Raw genomic sequence first — 20801 nt, forward strand, 5'->3', positions numbered from 1 at the left:
GTTCATGGGACTCCACTGTACGATGAATTTAATTAGACTTGCTTATCGATTTTTAATGCTATAACCCAATATAATGAGCGATGTCATAACCAATTCACCGCCAAATAAATACTCATTAGCAATATCGATTTGATATGTCACATCTTTAGAATAAAGTAACCTTTGTTGATATATTCCCTGTTCTAGCTTAAATAAGTAATTTTCTAACAACAAATATCTCCATTTTAACCATAAGTTCTGAGTTTATAACCGGACGAAATTTAGATTAAACTTAGTCGGATCAAGTAACTTTATAACACTAATTAGTTTAAATTGATTGTTGGCAGTTGTGCTATATTGTCGCGATTGAAACGTCAGGGTTTTTTGATTAATTAGCACAGCCTTATTAACAGATTAGTCCATCTTTTACTAAAAGGGAAAGAATTCCTTATCGCAAGGCAATTGTCGATAGTAATTGACATATTTTATGGAAGTTGAATGGGCAGATGTTAGTTAACAACAGGTCTTGCAAGTTCACCTGCTTTTAATTAGTTGTCGTAAAAACAGGCGATTTTTCATACGGCTGGCTAATCGTTAACTTTAACACATCGCAAGTAACAAATTGTATAATAAGTGTACACCAATGTTTCTTGGATAGCCAGGAACTTCATCAACTCTCTTGACCTAGTATATAAATTCTGCAATTAAAGGTTTCACATGGAGCATGATAAGAACAAATAGAGTAATATTTTAATAATTTGAATAGTTTTAATATACTACAAAGGGGAAGAAGAAATCAAGAGAAAATCTAGTAAAATAAATTAAATTAAATAGTATATTGATCTTAAAACTGGATCAGGTATATTCGGTGGAAGCCTAAAATATGACCATTACATTCATTATAGAAGTACAACTTGGTCTTTTAAGAAATACATGCTATCAATGCTTGTGACATAGAACATCTTAAAAAAGTTTGCACTGACAAAAAAATCCTCAAAAGACAGACAGCCAAGGATTTTATATCTCAGAATGGGGCAGAAAAGGACGAACTCTAAAGTTGCCAGAAGTCAAGGGACTAAAATTACTCGCTCGTAAAAATACATATCGATAAGAAAAGATGAATATATCCAAAACCACAACCTAACAGCATCTTGAATGCCAAGGCCCAAAAGAGTTTTGGGTGATAAGCAAACAGACAAACCTGCCACAAGAGGATCTGCAAGAACAATGTCCAGAATTTACAATTGGGATAACAATATCAAACATAGATTTCTCTTCTCAGAACGGGTCCTCTAAAAGCAAAAAGAGATAAGGACGAACTCTAGACGTGGCATACAGCAAACCCGTGATTAAGACCCTAGTCAAACTAGCACACAGATTCCTATAGTTAGACAGAGTTAAACTCACGGGATTGATAGGGCTACAGTCACTGGCATCTGAGAACACACCTGCAGCATATGTACATTCATTAAATCTCATTTGTTGGTTATGTAATGTGGAGGAAGAAACTCAAACGCGAAGATAATATATAATACTGGATATAATCAATGCTACCATGAAGACCCGGGAAAGAGAACTGTATAAATGACCCACTGCTTCTTAAAATAAAGATCGAGTCAATAGAACTGAACTAGTACAAGGAAAGCATGGACATTAATACCACTGTTAGCCATATGAAAACTAATTGTGAATTTAAGAGCAACAATTAGGGGAAGGGTTTAATGATTGATAAAATCTCTTCCTTGTTTCTTCTAATCGGGAAGATTGCGAGTGAAAAATAACTATCTTACCCGAAGCCCCAGAAGAGAATCTGTAAACGTCAAAAAATAAATCTCACTGAATTGATTGAAGACTTAAAGTAGCAATTCATACCCGTGGATGGACGGGTCCGTGACGGAACGTAGAGCATCCAATGGACCTGACGATTTAGATAGGCGGTGTGATAGGCGGGTGAGTCACCGAGCAATATTAAATCCGAACTTTTATTTGTAAATAGGGCTTGAAAACATTCTATATATTTGTATTTATTAGCGTGAAGATGCGAAGGCATTGAGGTTATGAACACCGTGCCGGCTTACCTATAGTTTTGTAAATAATGCAGTGTGTAAACGCAGTCATTTGTATAAAATTGAATTAGGACCATAAGCCAAGTATAGAAGAGTTTGGAAGAGTATAAATAACAACAGCTATACCAGTAGGTAAAAAACGCGAGATGGGAAATATGTGAGGAACTGGTAATAACCTTAGCGGTTAGTCAGAAATAAAATTCTTCAAAATCATTTTTTTGAAAAAGAATTTCAGCCGGTGTTTTAGCCCGTTTCTATCTTAAGTCAGGTCGATCAATTTTAATGATATAATTTGTATGAAAATACCAGTTAATTGCTTTAATGTTACAACGTCCCATTTTTCGTTATCGCTCGGCTAAAGGAGGATTTGCCCAGAGATAAAACAAAATATGGGATTAATTGTCAAAATTATTACATTACACTTAAGGAACATGCGAGGCAATTATGTTCTTAAAATATGTAAATTGACCAAAATGTAGCCTTAAGAAAAAAAATCAGATTTTCTCATAACCCGCTTCTAGAAAATGCTAAAAACTAGTTTTTCATTGCACAATATTTATTATAAATTATATACTTAATCATTAATTTATTAAATCCTATAAGTCAAAGTGCTTTTTTCATGTCAAATAAGAAATCCAGAACAAATTTACAGGCTAGTTTAAGCTGAAGTGCGTATCTCGTTAATTTATCGTAAGTGCTATTTTACACGCTGATTATACTTAAGAATGTGAGAAACGTTATCTTCGCCGAGGAATTATTGTTACAAGAACGTGTAATGTGCAACACATACGCGATTTTTCATTCCGACTATTTATTAAAGGCGGTCTTTTTAGCTAGGTAGGAAATTAGCCACTACATGCAACTATTACAAAGTAGTTCTTTTTTTCTCAAAAATAAAAAAGTTGTGATAACATTTCGTGTTAACAACGTGTCTATGAGTGATTAATGTAACTGGGCACTAAATTTTTAAATGATGCTTTCCTGTCACTTTAACCCTTAAATTCTATTTATCTGTTTTGATACTGGTATCTTCACCATCATCATTGCTTTGTTGTATATATATTTTTGAATGTATATGTGACCTCTTATCATCAGAATCTTTTAGATCATTGTGGCCTATTCTTATTCGCGTTGGTTTGTTTTACGTCTTGACAATGGGTTATTACTAATATGAAATTGATTGTTGATGTCGTGATATTCCGTGATCATATTTCTCATATTGTTTATTATGATTTATGAGTTGGAGTTTTACTGTTGATATAATTTTTGAAAATTATTACCTCTTGTCAATTAAGAAATGAAGTAGAGGAGAGTTTGAAATAATAAAGGTCAGCGGCGATGTTTGAATCGTTTAGATGAGAAATATCAAATTAAGCGTAGGCGAGCATGCATGCGTTTGTGTGTGTATGTGTGTCTGTCACGCAGATCCTAATGGTCTCGCCGTCCGTTAGGGCTAACGACTTGTCACCGGCCGCCCCCGGGCCGAAGAACAGTGGAAGACAGGAGCAGGGAAATTGTAAACTAACACTTTTTAACAATTCTCTTCCCGGTCAATTACCACCGGGTAAGACTAGGAGGTCGTCTTTTAAATTGTCTCGATGAGCTTTTAAAGACGGTCTAAATAATTTTACTTTTAGAAAGCCACCCCCTTCTAAATACGCATTTATGCTTAAGGGACGAATCACTTTCAAACAAATGGGATAAAAAATAAATATAAAATTTCGTCCTTTGTTATAGTAGAAATAATTGGACTAAATATCTTCAAATATTGGCCGATTAGTTATGGAGATAATGAAGAAAAAATGCTTTGGAGTTATCCAAAATAATAAACATTTCACTTCTGTACCTGGTGTGTGTATGGAAGCTTTGACAATCTTCAGGAAAATCTATATCTATGTGACTATAAAAAGTAGCGTGATTCAGCGGGTCCTTACCATTTTAAGACTTTATTTAAGACCTTACCACCGTGGTTTTAGTTTGTAAGCAATCCCAGGACAATTAACAGTGAGTGCAAACATTGAAAACACCTCATCGAAACAGAGCGATGATCCTGATCAGTGTTTGATTTACTCTCTGCTACAACTTGTTGCTGTTGCATGTCCGATACCTGTAATAGATTATTATTGTATTAATGACGGCCGTCCGGTAAGTGAGCCGCGCATGCAAGCAGAGACACGCGGATCCACGGCCGTCAAATATTTAAACTCTTTTTGCATTCGTAATCAGGGCCGGGACTAAGAAATTTATTTATTCAATCGTCACCCTTTACCCCCGATAATTACTGATTTCTTTAAGGGTGATAGCCTAGGAGGATGAATTTTTTACCCCTTTCCCCTCACACCTAGACAACTTGTTCAATAAAGGAAAACTTTTTTTTTTAATCGTTCTGTTCAATTCGAATAAAATCGTTTTTTGCGTCCCACGAAGCATCTGGATAAAATTTAAACTGACCATGACTATCTGCCTGACTCATTTGTGAAAGACTTCCATTGTTCGCTTACTATTTTAAGTGGTGTATTGGACCTAGAAGGTAGGCCTAACATTGCGAGGTAAAACGAAAAATATAATCATTACTGAAAATAATATAGAAATCATATTCCACTAAGTTATTTTTCTAGCCACCTTAAGAATATACGGATCTTTATATGTATACCCATAATAATGTAATTTCTAATTATTAGGAGGTTTAGGAGTCATCTAGGTTTTAGCCAGAAATAGTCAAACGGTTGAAATTTTGTTTTCACACTTGAAGACTAACAGAAACAAATTAACTAATTTGCTAATTAGAGCTAGTTCTAGCTCTTGAATAATGTGGTGTTTATTATTAACTTACTTTTCTTCTGTCTTTTACGGATTTGTTGTACCGCAGAGATATCAAGTACTGAGACTAGCTTTACTTCAGTTCTTTATTTGTTAACTAATGTCTATCCGTAAAACAACCTTGTGACCTACTATATGACATTAAAACTGAAATAAAATACATTATTTTACGGATTGTTTTACAGACGGTTATTCACGTACTTTCTTATGTTTAGAAATTCAATTTGTAACTTCTACTGTTGATAGAAAACTATTTTATGATCTCTATCTTGAGATTCAGTCCAAGGTCCCATTAAATTTCCTCATATCAAAAAATGATAATTCTTACATATAAACCCTATGGTCTTTAATAGTTAATAATTGCAACTACAAAACAAAATTCTGGTTTAGAGATGCTTAGGGATTCAGTTTTATTTCGTTTAACTTCGCGATTAGTCCTGGGGTCTACTTTATTTTATTATTTTTAAAAATTAAAAAAAATTATTACGAAGTAGTATAAATTATTGGTAACATTTTTTTGTGGAATCTTGGCTCTAAAACGTGAGTAAAGTTGAGTTGTAGTATACCCTTTCTAGCGTTAAGGATATCGAATCTGGTGTACCCCAACGTTCAGTCTTGGGACCTGCTCTATTTTCGTTACGCGTCAATAACAAAACATCTTAAAACGCAAAACGCTCTGTGGAGCGTTATTAAAATTTAATTTTGCTGCAGCCCAATAGAGGACTTCACTAATGTTGCTTCTGGTGTGCCCGAACGCTCACCCTAGAACTCACTTTATTTACAATAACTACATTAAAAATAAAATATAACTTTTCCCTCTGGTTCATATTTCATACATTCAGGTACTTTCTCATATTAAGAAATTCTGTTGTACTGCGGATAAAGGAATGAACGATGTACGATATCTCAAGATTCAGGCCTGAGATCCTCTCCATTTTCTCTATACAATTGATAATAGTTAATACAGTTAATATATATCCTAAGTTCTTAACTAAGAAACAATGTTGGTTTACTCAAGCAAGAATTATTTTAGTATTCTCCTCGATTCAGTTTTGGAACCTACTTTATCTCGTTAAATCTGTCAATTTTTTTTCAAAATAGTTTTATTGTGTTATTTACGCTTAGAAACTACTCTATTTACGCATTAAAAACTTAATAAAATACATAATCTTTACTGATTGATCTAAACAATGTACTTTCTGGTGTTTAGAAAATGAATTTGTAACTTAATGGTTCTATTAGGGGAATGGGAAGTGTATTTCAAGGATCGGTTATGGGACCCATTCTACTTTTTTTAATAAATCAATAACAGGAGAGTTAATACCTAAGAAACTCTATCGGTTTTTCGTTTGAATTTCAAAACGTTTACTAAATTAAAAATCATTTTCGTGTCATGCAAGGTTCAGTCCGCTCTGTTTTACTTTTCCCTCAAAGTTAATGCAAATATACATTTTTTACAAATTGATAGAGAGATTTTTTAATAAAAAGGTCGAGTACAGCCACAGGTTAAATATAAAATTGATAAATACGTTTTAGATAGGTTGATTCTGATGTATACAATGGTGGTTCAGCTGGATAAAGTTTCAACTGTTAATTTTCTATGGCAGAGTTCAAGATTCAAGATTTTGATAAATCTAATAATAAGCTTCCTAAATTCAGGAATATTGCATATGGTGTTGTAGCCCAAGTATCAATCATAGGACCTAGTCTATTTAAAGTAATGTTATTTTATTCAGGTATTCCGGTGAAACTCAAGGGACTGTACTTGTACCCACTATATTCGACATTTACAATAAGAAACTACTACTTTTGATTCTTATTTAAAAATATTGAATCCAGTGTGCCAAATGGTTTAGTTTTCGGATCAACTTTATTTAAATTATGTTGATAGATTTAAAAACATCTTTCTAATTTGTTATATCGTTATCGAACTAATATTGTTTTTGTTATTACTATAATTATTATTGTTTATTTCTTATAGGTAAAGGAAATGATATTTTTAATGAAACTAATGGGTTTGAATTAATCACAGTTGTGTTTTTGGTTGATAAAACCGAGAATATTTTTATATAATTTATCTTTTTGGGACCAGCCCGATCGTAATTAATATTTAGTTTTTTAAAATCCTCCGTCAAGAATACAAATAAATAAATTATATGAATATCTTTTATTTTAATAACCCCGTTATCTCGTTGCTACGTTTAAGAATTTCTTAAGTGAATCCTTTGCTAATAAATTATATTGACTCCCAATTTTGTAAAACGGTATTAATTTTTTTGATTTTTTATTTACGTTTCTCACCCCTGGTTTATTTCTTTTTTATCAATATTAAAAATTTATATTTTAATTAGCCAAAGATAATTAATGTGGGATTATCTACGATTAGGGACGCCGGGGCAGGGCTTGTTAACTCAATGGCATATTTGTAAGGGCCAAACTCATAAATCTTCCTGCCGGTTTGCCACTCGAAAAACCAACCGGCATAAATAACATGGTCTAGTGGGCATCGGGCAGCTCTCGTCTGCTCGTTCCTCGGCCGATTCGAACCATATAAAAATGAGTCGATTAATCACGATCTCCTACCACAGTTTGCAATTTAATTCGTCTTAAAAAAAGAAAACCCCGGGAAAAACAAGGGAAAAATGACTTTAATTTAAATCATCAATGACAACTTGAACATTTTTCATTCTGAGAACATGATCTGGATCGGCCCGTGAGTTTTATCTTCTCAGGCTTACTAAATCTTCCTAGACTGCCGGATGGTAAATGGAGATTATTACTTACAGTGTGTTTTCTCTCCTCTTGGAATTAACATTCTTTAATAGTTTTTTTGTTTGATCAAAATCGGGGAATGCACATCAGGCTATATCATTGTATAATTGTTTTGAATTTTAGCGTAATTAAAAATAATTATTGATTCAAGTACTACTATTTTGACAGAAATGATAAATGATGGAGTGAGTGTGGTGTTCAATCCTTTTTAAAAAGATAGTTCCTACTCACAGTAAGTTGTTTTGCAACGATCTGGATTTCGAGCCTTTTAGCTCATCATCAGGTTGAAGGACTTCTAAAACCANAGTCCTTCAACCTGATGATGAGCTAAAAGGCTCGAAATCCGGATCGTTGCAAAACAACTTACTGTGAGTAGGAACTATCTTTTTAAAAAGGACTACTATTTTGACATTCTAGCGTAATCTACCGTTCCACTATTCGGCACATTTCGGATGTAAAAGAGTGATTTGTTGTAATTAATCTATTCTCTTACAACCGTCAATTAATACTATTCGATAGCAATTTTACAGAATTAAATAGACATGAAACTGTCACACATTTAGCTGAAGTAGTATTATCATGTAAAGTAACACCAGACCAGGGGAGGGTAAGGAGCTAACTTTTTGTTGATACTGGGTCGAAAAATTGGCTTTAAGGTCAATAAAAACAAAAACTATTTTATGTAATTTAAATTCAAATTGCTGTAATTTCCACGGCTTATTAATTTAGATAATTTGTAGGAAAAGGTATACGAATGTTTTCTTTAGTCTTTACATTTGGACCGCATTGGCCCATTCTCGGCAGCCTCTATGTGTCACCCCTCAATCTTAGTACCACAGACGATTTTAAATATTTATAATTATTTATAATTTTATCGTGAGATGTAGCCTACGGGGTAATGGACCTGTATGACGATCCTTACCGAACGGATCTGTCAGACGCGTTTCGGCATATCACCATATCGCCATCTTTAGTGTGACACATATGCCGAAACGCGTTTTACAGACCAATCCAGCGAGGGTAGGCAGAACAAGGTGATTGATTTTTTCTACTTCTTTCTACTTTCATAACCAAATATCGTTATTTACATTTATTTTCTAATATGGTTTTTGCCTTTGCTGTGCACGGGATCACATACATATATAAAAAGCTTAAAAAAACTAAAAGTCGCTTCCAATAAAGTCGGTTTTACAGAATTTTGTTATTTTGCAAAAATCCTTTAAAATTCTTTTTAAGCACCCTTTAAAACCCTAAATATGAATTTTCAATGCAATAAATACTGAGCTGCATTAGCCAGGGGTAATTATTTTTTGCGTTGTTCGATGCTTCACTTAAAAATTCACAACTAGGTGAATCTTATCCAACGTTAAAATTTCTTGAAATGCTGAACCTTGCTTCCTTGAGTTCATCTCAACATAAAAAAATAATAATTATATTTCAAGTTATAATTTTTTCCGATGGCTAAGTTTGTGATTTTCATGTAGTTTATGACGTTCTAAAGTATTGTATAGTTTTCTGTTGATCAGTGGTATCTTTAACACGTTATCACTATTTTTGATATTTTCGAAAAAATCGGAAGCATTTCGATATATAAAGTGTTATAAAAACCAAGACACATCAGTAAAATATGACACAAAAAAATTATAAAAACAATTCAGGCTTGTTTTCAGCACCCTTTCAAACCCTTAAATACGATTTTTTATAGCAAACCAAAAATAGTTATTTTTGGGACTTTATCTGCAATTTTTCCCTCCAATGTGTACCACTAGAAAAATTCATGACTCTTCCGGATTTAATCCAATTTCAATTTTATTATAACTGTTTGACATCAATAACCTGATCGTCCCTGGGTCCCTGGGCATTCGGGGCATAATCCATAGAAACAATGAGAAAAGGGACTAGTTGGCCCCCAAAAAAATCCAATCTGCATTCTGTAGGCCTCTACGACTAGGTATATANAACTTGCTTATTCATTTGTAGTGTGAATTAGTTATGAATATTTCAGCTCTTTTTTTAATCTGTAGTTGTTTAACCAGATTGTTTGAGAGTAAAAAATAAATAAATGGTCTTCATTAAAATTGATTTGATTTTGAAAAGTATAAACTGATTTTTTTGAAATCTGTGTTTTGTTGTTTTATCATTTCAGTAGGATCTCATTTTTTTCATTGACTTATCGGGCTAACTGAGAGGGTCGTATACCAATTATTATCCCAGGTTTCTCGGGCCGTTGAAATTTTCGATAGCGAGGCACGTCAAAAGGCAGAATCATGACTTAATTATCCACAGATGACAGATTTTATAAGTTATGGAGGCCCCAGTTAGTCGGGGGTCCGGTTCAATTACCGTCGACGGCCGTTACCTCTGGCCGTTACCGGCGGACGTCACCGGGCGCAATATTTATAGAAACGGCCCTGTTCACCGTGTACGCGAGGCGTGAGAAAGATCGCGTGTCCTCCACAATTAAACGGTCTCTTTGTATTTGTACATTCGGGAGGGTATTAATGCCTTGGATGACAAGCTACCGTCCGCCGGCTTACACCTCGTCTCGGCATCGATCCGGGGCCCTTTTCTAAACAGATCACGGCCAAATATTGTCATAAGAAATAAACTGATATGTTGACGCCAGCGTTTCGATGGCGTATGCCGTTTATAAAGGTGCAGTCACGATTTAACAAACAAACCTTCACGAAGTTACACATTTCAAACGATAAACTGCGTAACAACGTTCAAAATGTTCCTGAACCAACTATTATCGCAGCAATTCTGATGACAGCAAAATTGTTGCTTACTGGTAGCGTAGTAGTACTGCGTCTGTTGTCTATCCTTCAATATGGCGGATGATATCCTGGTTTCATTTTTGACTCAACTTTAAGACGTCATAGGAATTTCTCCCTTTATCACATAAACTTTTTTGCTAACATATTTCCTGTTTTTCGTTTATTTCATGAAATACAAGGGTCGCCCAAGGGGAATGGTATTAAGATTTGTATAGCCAAAGAACGGTTTTCCCTTGCCTTTTTCCAGCTGTTGCAAGGCATTTGCTTTGCATATTTTCTGTTTTCTCTGACTCTTCTAGACAATAATCTACATTGGTATCTGACTATTAGGTGGTGATAGTTAACCAAAAGTTACAGACTTAAGTCTCTAACAAAATAACCGAGGATGGATAGCCAAGGGCATCATGAAATCTCTAAAATATTGAACCAACTACATCATAAGTACAAGACTCAGACTCTGGGATCGGATAAAATACAAGAAATTCTTCAAGATATGTAGAAGGGCCAATAAGGTCAACAAGAAGGTGCACGTATCAAGAATCAACTATAGTAACAATCCCTGTTAAGAATCGTGGAAAATGAGAAATGAAGAGGTTTAAACGTAATAATAAAATCATTGGGAACTTAAATATAATAATGAAATAGTTATTAATTATCGTATGATTCCGGGCACATTCTTGGATCGGATTTTGAAATTGCCTAGCAAGAACAAGGATTCTGATTGTCCTCATCCCACGATGCCTACTAATGAAAGTAACATCCAAAGTTATCTCTACTTTGTTAACTCTTAGCAATAAAGCGTTCTCTAGTTATGATGAAACACGTGGACTTGTCCTTGCAAACTGTACTTATTACATTGGACCTCCCCTTCTTGATATATTCAGCATCTAGTTAAATACTGGAGATTTCCCCTGACTGTTGAAACTAAGCCGTTCTTCCTCTACACAAATCAGGAGACGTGAATGATACAACCAATTAAGTGCCGAATTCTATTTCTAGCTTCGCCAAATTCTTCGGGGTTTTTACGAGAGGTTGACTTCCTTTTTGGTACATCAAACTGATCAAAAATGAATAGGGAGATTGTCAATTTTGTAGTATTTACTTTCCCTAGCATTTTTCGTATAAATTGCATTAAAATTTATAAGAAATTATTATGTTTTTTACTGAGGGAAAATTTAATTTAGGGATTTTGCAAAATAACGAAATAAAAGGTTTTAACTCCAAGGTTTTATTTATTGGACACATAACTTTTTTTAAAAATAATACCGTGTAGAGGGGCATCGGTGGCCGCAACGGTTTAGACGTTAACACGGTGCTCATAACTGTAAGGCAAAAATCCTGGGTTCGAATCCAGCGGCCCTGCATTCGAACCCGCCATACTTACAAGTGGGCTTTTTTTCAAAAACACCGGCACCCTGAGGGTTTATATGACCTCTGCTGTTGCAAACCCTCGTAAAAAAAAGATAAAAAATAAAATACCGTGTATAATGCCCTCTGTGAGCTAAAACCTCTGAGCACTTCTTAGGCATAATAAGGGTGTTACTAATTTCGTAAAGAATTTCACTCCATAGATGTTGCAACGCTGAACTCAGTTGTTGCAGGTCAGTAATAATTGTAAAACCTTCTCTGCAACGCATCCCACGTGTGCTCAATGGGATTGAGGACTGGAGACAATGGGGGAAAGGGCAGATGGTAAATTCCCAGGTTTGATTGATTTTGAATTCCCATTGATGAAAAACTCTGTCCTATGAGGTCTGGCTGTCATCCAGAAATCGAAAATCCTTGCCAATGAGATCCCAGATTTGAGAGATGTATCCCTCGATAATTTCTTGGACATAACGGACTGCGTTGAGGTTGCCTTCATCAGTATGGAGTCCAGTTCGTTCCTCCAAACTGCACTGAAGGGAGCACGAACTGGGGCAATGTATGCACCTCCTGTTCTTGGTAGTCTCTTTGGCGCTTGCTATCACTAGACAGAATCGAGACTCATCAGTAAATATAACAGCATTCCAATTGGTGTTCTCTTCTAGGCGCTCCCTGCACCATATTCTGTTGAGTTTCTGGTGGCGGGCGGTTGCTGCACGACTTATCAAAGGGGCCGAAACAATGTGAGGCCAACTTCCCACAAACGAATTCGAATCATTTGTGTTGATAAAGGCGGTACCAAAACATCTTGTACTTCATTTAGGATCTTGGGGGCACTATGGAAAGGTTCTGTCTTGCAGCAATGACAATATTTCTTTCCTTCCTTAGCGCCGTAATGCGCTGAGATCCACTACCTACTGGCACGTCGAGTCTCTTAGAATCGGGCTAAAGCCCGGGAGACCATGCGCAGGGAAACGCCAACGGCCTCTGCGATATCCACTTCCAACCGATATATCGGTTAATTTCATTAAAATTAATAGAATAAGAATAAATTACAAATATCAATATTCATTTTTGAGCGGTTTAAGTGAGATCAAAGTAGGATCGAATCCAATACAATACAGATAATCTTGTTACTTATCTTTACAACACGACTGCAGACTTAACGTAACACATGGTCGAACAATCAACTGTAGCGTGAATACTCAATATTGTCCATGTCACGAGTCGTTTTGTAGAACGATGAAACATTCTGGCCGCGTTTTTCGTCTAAATGTTTTGAACGTTTTCCCGAGGCGTTTACCTCTAATTAAAATCTGCAATCAATATCCATCTGTACAAGCCCGACGGTGGGGCGCGATACGATGACAGGAGGCTTGGGGTCAAAATTTATAATCATTGTCGGATCGCATGGCCCTCCATTAATGCCGCATTGCTTCTCCTACGGAACAAACGGAGGCCTTCACCCTATTTTTCTCACGCCTTTACTGTTTAGTCAATATTTCCCTGTGGGCAACTGGTTTTTATTTGCAAATATTTGTTTATTCTTGAGAAGAATCTGACCACGTAGTACTGACTTACAGCCTAAGATTCCCTATTGTCAAATTTAAATTCTTTCCCCAATTATTTTGTAATTTTTAACAACTCCCGAAAATAAACAATAAACAAGCTGTACAGCAGGGTATTTATTTTTTTCAGGCTGTGTCAATTATATTTAAATTTGATACCATTAAAATTGAGAAAATAAGAATTAAACAAAATCTTCTCAAACCTTTATTGCATTTTTCTTACTAAAAAAAATAGTTTAGCTTAGTTTGGTATATCATGTATTGTATAGTTCATGTATGCAACGGCCGGCTGCCAAATACAAAAAACAAAGTTAACAATAAAAAAATCAAACAATCAAAAAATATATTTTTCTTTCCAATTTTTGCCATTCAATTCATCACAAAAATGCCTCCAATTTCTTTTTCCGCAAATCACAAAATTGGTGTTAAATTTTGATCGGCTACATCGATTTATCTAGGCCTTATAGGAATTTAGAACCCTCCAAACTATACATAACAAATGTGACCTAAAAATTAGAACCGGAGTAAAAAAAAAGAAACATTTCAGGAGTTTTTCTTGATTTCATTTTTGATTTGATTTCATCTAAACATTAGCTAACAGAAGAGAAGCCCGTTTTCCAAGGATAACACCGTTTAATTTGCTTAAAATCCAGAAGATTTATGAATTTTTCAGGGGAAATCGACGAGAAAAAACACTAAAAGCCAAAAAATTTATATTTTTTGATTGCGATGGAAATCCTGTTTTTTATAGGTATTTAAAACCAATCGGAATTAATTTTTACAAAAATATCTTTTATTAACTAACGCTGAGTATATTTAACACACATATTTAAAAAAATATTTCTAGAAAAAATATTATTAGCAATTTAAGTACACGACTCTTCGAAAGGGTATACACAAATACCAAGTGTAGTATCAAGATGTGGAGCATGTATGTGCATGATGTACGGTGTATGAAAATCCAAAAATAATATGCCTAATTTAGACCATGATATGAAACTCTAGATACGAACGATTGCACATTACTGATCTAGAGATGGCATTGAGAATTTTCAGTTTGCCAATTGAAGGAATTAAATTCTTTAAAGAAGGCAGTAAAGGTCAATTTATCAATTTTCAGACTTGTCTAGATTGACTTTTAAGCTTCAGATATTACAATAAGCTTCTAATTTTGAGATGTTTAGCTGAAAATGAACAGGTTGATTCCGCCAGAATGACACCCTTAACAATTTATCATTTATACAGCGTGGTCAGCTCGTCGTGTTGAGAAAAAAATTGATGACAGTACATCTAAAATGGCAAAGAATGCCGTAAAGCTCATGGTTTTATCTCAATCCGTTCAAAAGTAACGAATTTTTTTGTATTTTTGTTTAAGAACAACCGGAATTTTCTCCTACCGTAACTTTTACCGACTTTGACCCCGGTTTAAAGCACGTGTTTTAAAATTTCCTTTTAGAATAGTACATTTTTGTTCTAAAAATTGTCAGTCTACATACAAAATAACCGCACAAACATAATGAAATGGTAAGTTTGACTTCTTTAAACCGGACTTACATTTACTCCTTTACGTTACATTTTTAGAAATGTCAAACTATCTAAAAACTTCAACATTTTATAACCTTAACAACGGTCTATTCGAAACCTCGATTATTTTGATTTTTTGATGGCAGTTGCAGTTGGAAGTTGGGAAAACTTGGTCCGAGACGAATCGTGGGAATTAAATGCTTGGCCCAAGAGTTGATTCGGTACTAAATCTAAAAATGGAGTCAAAAGTTGGGAAAGTTACATTAAAGAGGAGAAAATTCCGGTTTTAGGTAAAGAAATGAGTTTTTCTTAAACAAAAAAATCGTAACCTTTGTACGGATTGAGATAAAACCATGAGCTTTACGGCATTCTTTACCACTTTAGATGTACTGTAACCAATTTTTTTTAACACGACGACCTGATCGCCCTATATATAGAGAGAATAGGAGAGGGCTCCGTAGGTATCTCCGACGAACCCCCCCCCAGTATTTACTACGAAAAACTGAGAATTGCCTTCTTTACATCATATATTGGATCATGAGAGTTGAGTTGGTTGATCAGTTTTGGTTTATTTGTAAATTTATTTCGTACGTTTTTGTGAGCAACGTAGGGTCTGCATGATAATGCTTTTCTTTATTAATGAAAATTATAACGTTCTGTGATTTCAAATTAATATTTTACGCTTGTCCACATATTCTTGCAGTTTTTCGTTTGTATTTCCTGATTAATATTATATATGCCTGTACTAATTGGGGCCTGCGTATTATTTTTATAAAAGAGGCTTTAAATTATCTTAACTTTGTAACAGAGGAATGTATTTGTACTTCCTTTTTCATTTTATATAATTTAATAAATATAATAGTTGTTATAATGTTTATAATCTATTCTTTGTTTATTATGTTGTCTGATCTTCTTATTAAAAAAAAAATGTTGTAGTAGATGCTAGTTTGTTCTCCCCTCGTAGACATCTATAATAATTTCATGTAGAATCATGAAAAATGAAGAATTTTATTTATATAAATTAGGATTATGTAACTCAGATTCTATTTCTCAATATTAGAGTACAAATTAGAATTATATTTTGTACTCTAATTTCGTGGTCCGCTTGACCAATTAATATATTACAATTAATTAAGGTTTTTAGTTGAGATAAAAATTCGAATCCCGCTCGTGCCATTGACTTTTTTATCCCAACTAAAAACCTTAATTAATTGTAATATATTAATTGGTCAAGCGGACCACGAAATTAGAGAACAAAATATAATTCTAATTTGTACTCTAATATTGAGAAATAGAATCTGAGTTATATATTTTGTTTTGTTTCTTAATATTTTATTTATATTATTTCAATTTCTGTTATTTTTCTTGCATGATATAATGCGAAATTTATATATACTTTTAGAATAATTTTTATCTGCTATATATTTTTCATGGTTTATGTTGGTTTTAGAGGTCTAAATTCGGGAAAAACTTTTGTTCTTTCCATATTCTATCGTTAAAGATATAACAACATAACAAACATACATAAGTATTTGTTTTGCCTCTACGACTACTAATTGTAGCCAACTTTACTTTTGAATAAGTTTAATTGAGAATATTAATTTTTCCCTTTATTTGATTTTGAAAAGGGAAATTATTTTTTTAAAGACATAATTTTTTTCAATCCCACAGAATTACACGGTCTTCAGTTTTCATAGCTTTCCTTGGTGTGTCCGCCCAGGCCCATTCTCTTTATATCTAGATTGTTTAATTTGGGGCTTTTTTTATTATGCGGCTTATACGGCACGCATTTTGACGTCCGCTGGGGTTGTGGAAGGTGAAACGGGTTTTGAAGCACCCTATTACGTTTTACGACTTCCTATGGGCATTATCACGAAACGGCTTCGAATTAAAACAATTATACTATTATTAATTACGTTTTTCTGCTTTCCAGCGATTTGACTAGATAAACAAATAGAAAAAAAAAGAGAAAAAAGAAACTCAGTGGCCTCTAATTTGCGATCTCGTGGCCATTAAGCAGGGAAACAAGAGCGCGAGGCACGAGAGTCGTTTAGCGAGGTTGTTAAAGTCGAATGGTCTAATTAAATGAAATATAAAAGTCGTCCAACCTGGAGAAACATGTCGCCGTCTAGCATGGAGTGGTCGTAGACTGAGAGATCACCCCTGCTCCTGTATTGAGACTCTTCCTTCTCTTTGTGCATCGTCACTGGAAAAGAAACAGAAAAATAGATAAAACGTCATGTAACAGGTAAAACGTGTTGCGTTAAATTGAAATATTGGGGGTGCGAGGGAAGGATGACTTTCGAAAATTCCCCTCCTTTTTTTACACCGTGTCACGGGTAAACAGTAACCACTTTAGGCCGATACTTAGCCCTACTCTATTATCCTTTTGAAGCCATCGTTTGTCATGGCTTTTAAGTCTTCATTAACCGCCTTCATTGGCGTAATTAGATTAGTTTTAACATCGAATGTCAGATTTTTATCTCTGAAGGATCCTTGCTTTTTAATTTCGTACATTATGAAGGGTTCTAATTGTGTTTGGGTCCGCTTAATCTCGCTAGATTTTGATGAATTAACTACACCGCCATCAATAAGTATACTAGATTGTTACAGAAATACTTTTATTGTATGGATTCATTGTCTATTGTTTAATACTAATCTTGGATCATCATTAATAGATGATGAATAACTCTCGAGGCAACCACACGACCAAATTTTGTACCGCTACGGCATTGCGCCTTCAGTAAGAATTGTCAAAACGGAATCGCGCAGTTGAACCGGCACTGGATCAGATGTTCCTCACTGAAGATGGTGCAATGCCGAGAAGTCCTATAAACCCTCGAGGGAAAAATTGCCCTGTAAGTGACCCAGTGCCGGTGCAGCTCACCGACTTGCTGACCAACACCCAGCATCAAGTTCTAGTAGTGTTTGAGTCAGCTTAATCTCGCTAGATTTAGATGTTAATCTAATTTAGCCCCTAGTTCAACACTAATCAGATGGGACTCGAGAATATTTGAACTATACGTAGCGGAACTGTTCGGGAACACAGCCTCACAGAACACGGGGGCTTAAGTTGAAGAAGCTGGACCTGGCCCGGGACCCATTATGTGTTCGGATAGAGAAATCAATTGTGTGATATTTTAATTTTTGGTAGCACCAAAGGTTGTTATCATGAATGATATAGGAATAATAATTTCTGCACATTTTAACCCATTGTTGAAAGGCATATATTAAATCATTTCGTAGAATTTTTTAAAATTTGGTTCGATAATTGATGAAAAATTGGGAAAAATATTTAGTATTTTGAGAGTGTTTTTTAAACATGAACATTTAGGCCTCTGGTTTGTGTATTTTTTTAACACGTTTCAACCAATTTTGTCAGGATATTAATGAACGAATGACAAACTATTTGTAGAATTGTTTCAAATTTGGTTTGCTAGTTGATGGTATATTCAGAAGAAATGCTTAATATACAGGAGAAGTGTTTTTTTAAACATGAAAATTTAGGCTTCGGGTAGTGCATTTTTCAATACATTTCAACCAATTTTGCCACGATATTCAAAGACATAAAATAAAATATTTGGTACATTTGTTTTAAATTTGCTTTGCTAGTTGAAGTGATTTAGAAAAATATGTTTATCATGCTTGAGAAGTGCTATTTATGAAAAATATAAAATTTAGGCATCTGGGCCGAACATGGGAGCTTACGCTGAAGAAGCTGGACGGACCCATTATGTGTTCGGATGGGGGAATCAACTGTGTGATATTTTAATTTTTTGAAGCACGAAGGTTGTTATCATGATATCATAGGATTTAAAAAATTTGCTGTACTGAACCTTTAAAACATAAACACAGGACTTTAGGCAATTTTCATTTTGGACAAAAACTGGTGATGAAGCCTAGGTTCGAAGTTCTTAAAGCTCTACCTATATACAACCTCGTTATTTTCTAATTATACAGAGTATTTCAATATTTCTGTTGTGAAAGGGGGGCTCGTATTGAAGGATATATTTACATCAATAATTAAAGTCAAGTAGCGGTCTTCAGCTATGGCACGCGATGGTCGGCTCGGGGAAAATGCAGGGCTCCGTTTCCGAAATCATAGGGTCACAGTCGGCCCTTTTCTTTTTATTCAAACCCCGGCATCACTCCTCTTTTATGGAAATGGGCTCCGGGGCTTAATTCCGTATTCAGAATGTCGGGGGTTTATCAAAACCGGGAGAGAAACGGCTCTAATCCGTATTAGTAGCTAAATATTCAGCTTGGCCGTATGACCTTATCAAAAGGACCCCCCCCCCAACGGCTATATGAGCTCTTATCACGATTTTCTTTTTCAGACCTCTTTTGCCCCTTTTCTTTTTTCTTAAGTCACCTTCGATTAAGCAGTTGATATAAGTTTATAATTTATAATGGAACAATATTTGTTAATTTTTTCTAACAAAAATAATTTAATGTTTCTAAATAATAAATATTTTAATGGAAAAACTGGCTTTTAATGAGCCATAAAAAAAATGAATTTTTTGCCTTAGATCATTTTTGAAAAGACATACATCATGCGTTTACCAAGTTTGTAGTTTTAAAGTAAAAATCTGAACCTTTAGAATATTTCATACCGTGAGACGTTAAGCTGAAAACTTGCTTGATATAAATTGGTCCTCATAAGTAAAGTAGGTAAAAGCTAGATTATTGGCGTTCAAGAAAATTGTGGAATATGTTATAGTCTCTGCCCATGGAATATTGTTAAATAGGCAAAGAATTTGTCAAACGTGAAATAATTAAAAAAAAAATTTTTTTTAAGAATAAATACAAATTTTTTCCTAAGGCAATCTACCCTGGATTATTTATTAAAAAAACATTCCTGATAGGCTTATCAATCACAAAACACCATTCGCATTTATGAATGGCCGGTTTTATCGCTTTTGCGCCGTTTGAAAACATAAAGTCTAGCATTTTAACTAACCACAGGCTAAAATTGAAAGCAAAAAGCCATTTCGTCTACCGTATAATCTTTGTAAATTTCATTCGCGTTTACCAGCCGATTTTTATCAAAATTTCCTCTCACGAATCGATTGGATAGTTTTAATTACGTTTGAATAAATCACGATATATCGGGAAAAAAAGAAATAAAATAAAAGCACGCATGGATAAAAATAAGAGATTACACGGTTATGTTAATAATTGATATACATAACAAAAAGCTCGTAAAGATCTGACTTGAAATACAGAATGATAAAAATAATAATAATATGCCACGACGATATTTTGACAGTAATGACATTTCAAATCTGAAAAATCAAGTTTCAATCAAATAACCGTGAAAAAATAATTTTTTCGATTTTTAGCTTCGCCACGACGCAAAAGGTTGGTTCAATGAACGTTAAAAAATTGATTAACATAAGGAAAACTCGTAATATTTGACGGTCTCGATTTATTCAACGATAAACAATATAATAACAGGCCTTAACCTGGAGGACAACAAGTCGATATTTTGACTGTTCAGATAAGCCCTAATAGCAACTGTACAGCTTAAAAAATATTTTTCGAAACAATAGCTCGGATAAAAAAACGTTTTTACATACAGAATAATTTATGTGTACAAATTTAATAGCACTTGGTCATAAATAAATCCTGCTGCTAACATCTATGCTATGTACCTATGTAACTATCTATCTGCTATAACATCACCAACAAAAATATAAGAATGAAGTGTGCAATTAAAAACTAAAAGGTAGAAAACAATTAAGAATACATGAATAAAAAAGTTAAATTAAAACAAGACAAAAACATATTAATCATAATTGAATTCCTTAATTAGTTTAAAACGATAAGAACAAGTTTGCCGCGCATATCTGATCAGCTGTATGCAATTCATTCCATTCGGAAATTCAATTAGCTGGGCTCTGCTGAGCTTCTTGTGACAAGTATGGTGA

General features: G+C 34.3%; 1 protein-coding gene across 1 annotated transcript in view; it reads right to left on the bottom strand.

Annotated features, from left to right (window-relative positions):
* The window catches only part of LOC106667764 (aryl hydrocarbon receptor), a 187585-nt gene that overhangs the window by 47522 nt on the left and 119262 nt on the right, over positions 1-20801 (bottom strand). The window contains exon 5 of the mRNA XM_024227729.1: positions 16980-17077. Within this exon, the coding sequence (XP_024083497.1) occupies positions 16980-17077 (98 nt within the window). The remainder of the gene's footprint in view (positions 1-16979; positions 17078-20801) is intronic.

The sequence above is a fragment of the Cimex lectularius genome, unplaced genomic scaffold (assembly GCF_000648675.2).
Source record: "Cimex lectularius strain Harlan isolate CLEC.00 unplaced genomic scaffold, Clec_2.1 scaffold95, whole genome shotgun sequence".
Classification (NCBI taxonomy): Eukaryota; Metazoa; Arthropoda; class Insecta; order Hemiptera; family Cimicidae; genus Cimex; species Cimex lectularius.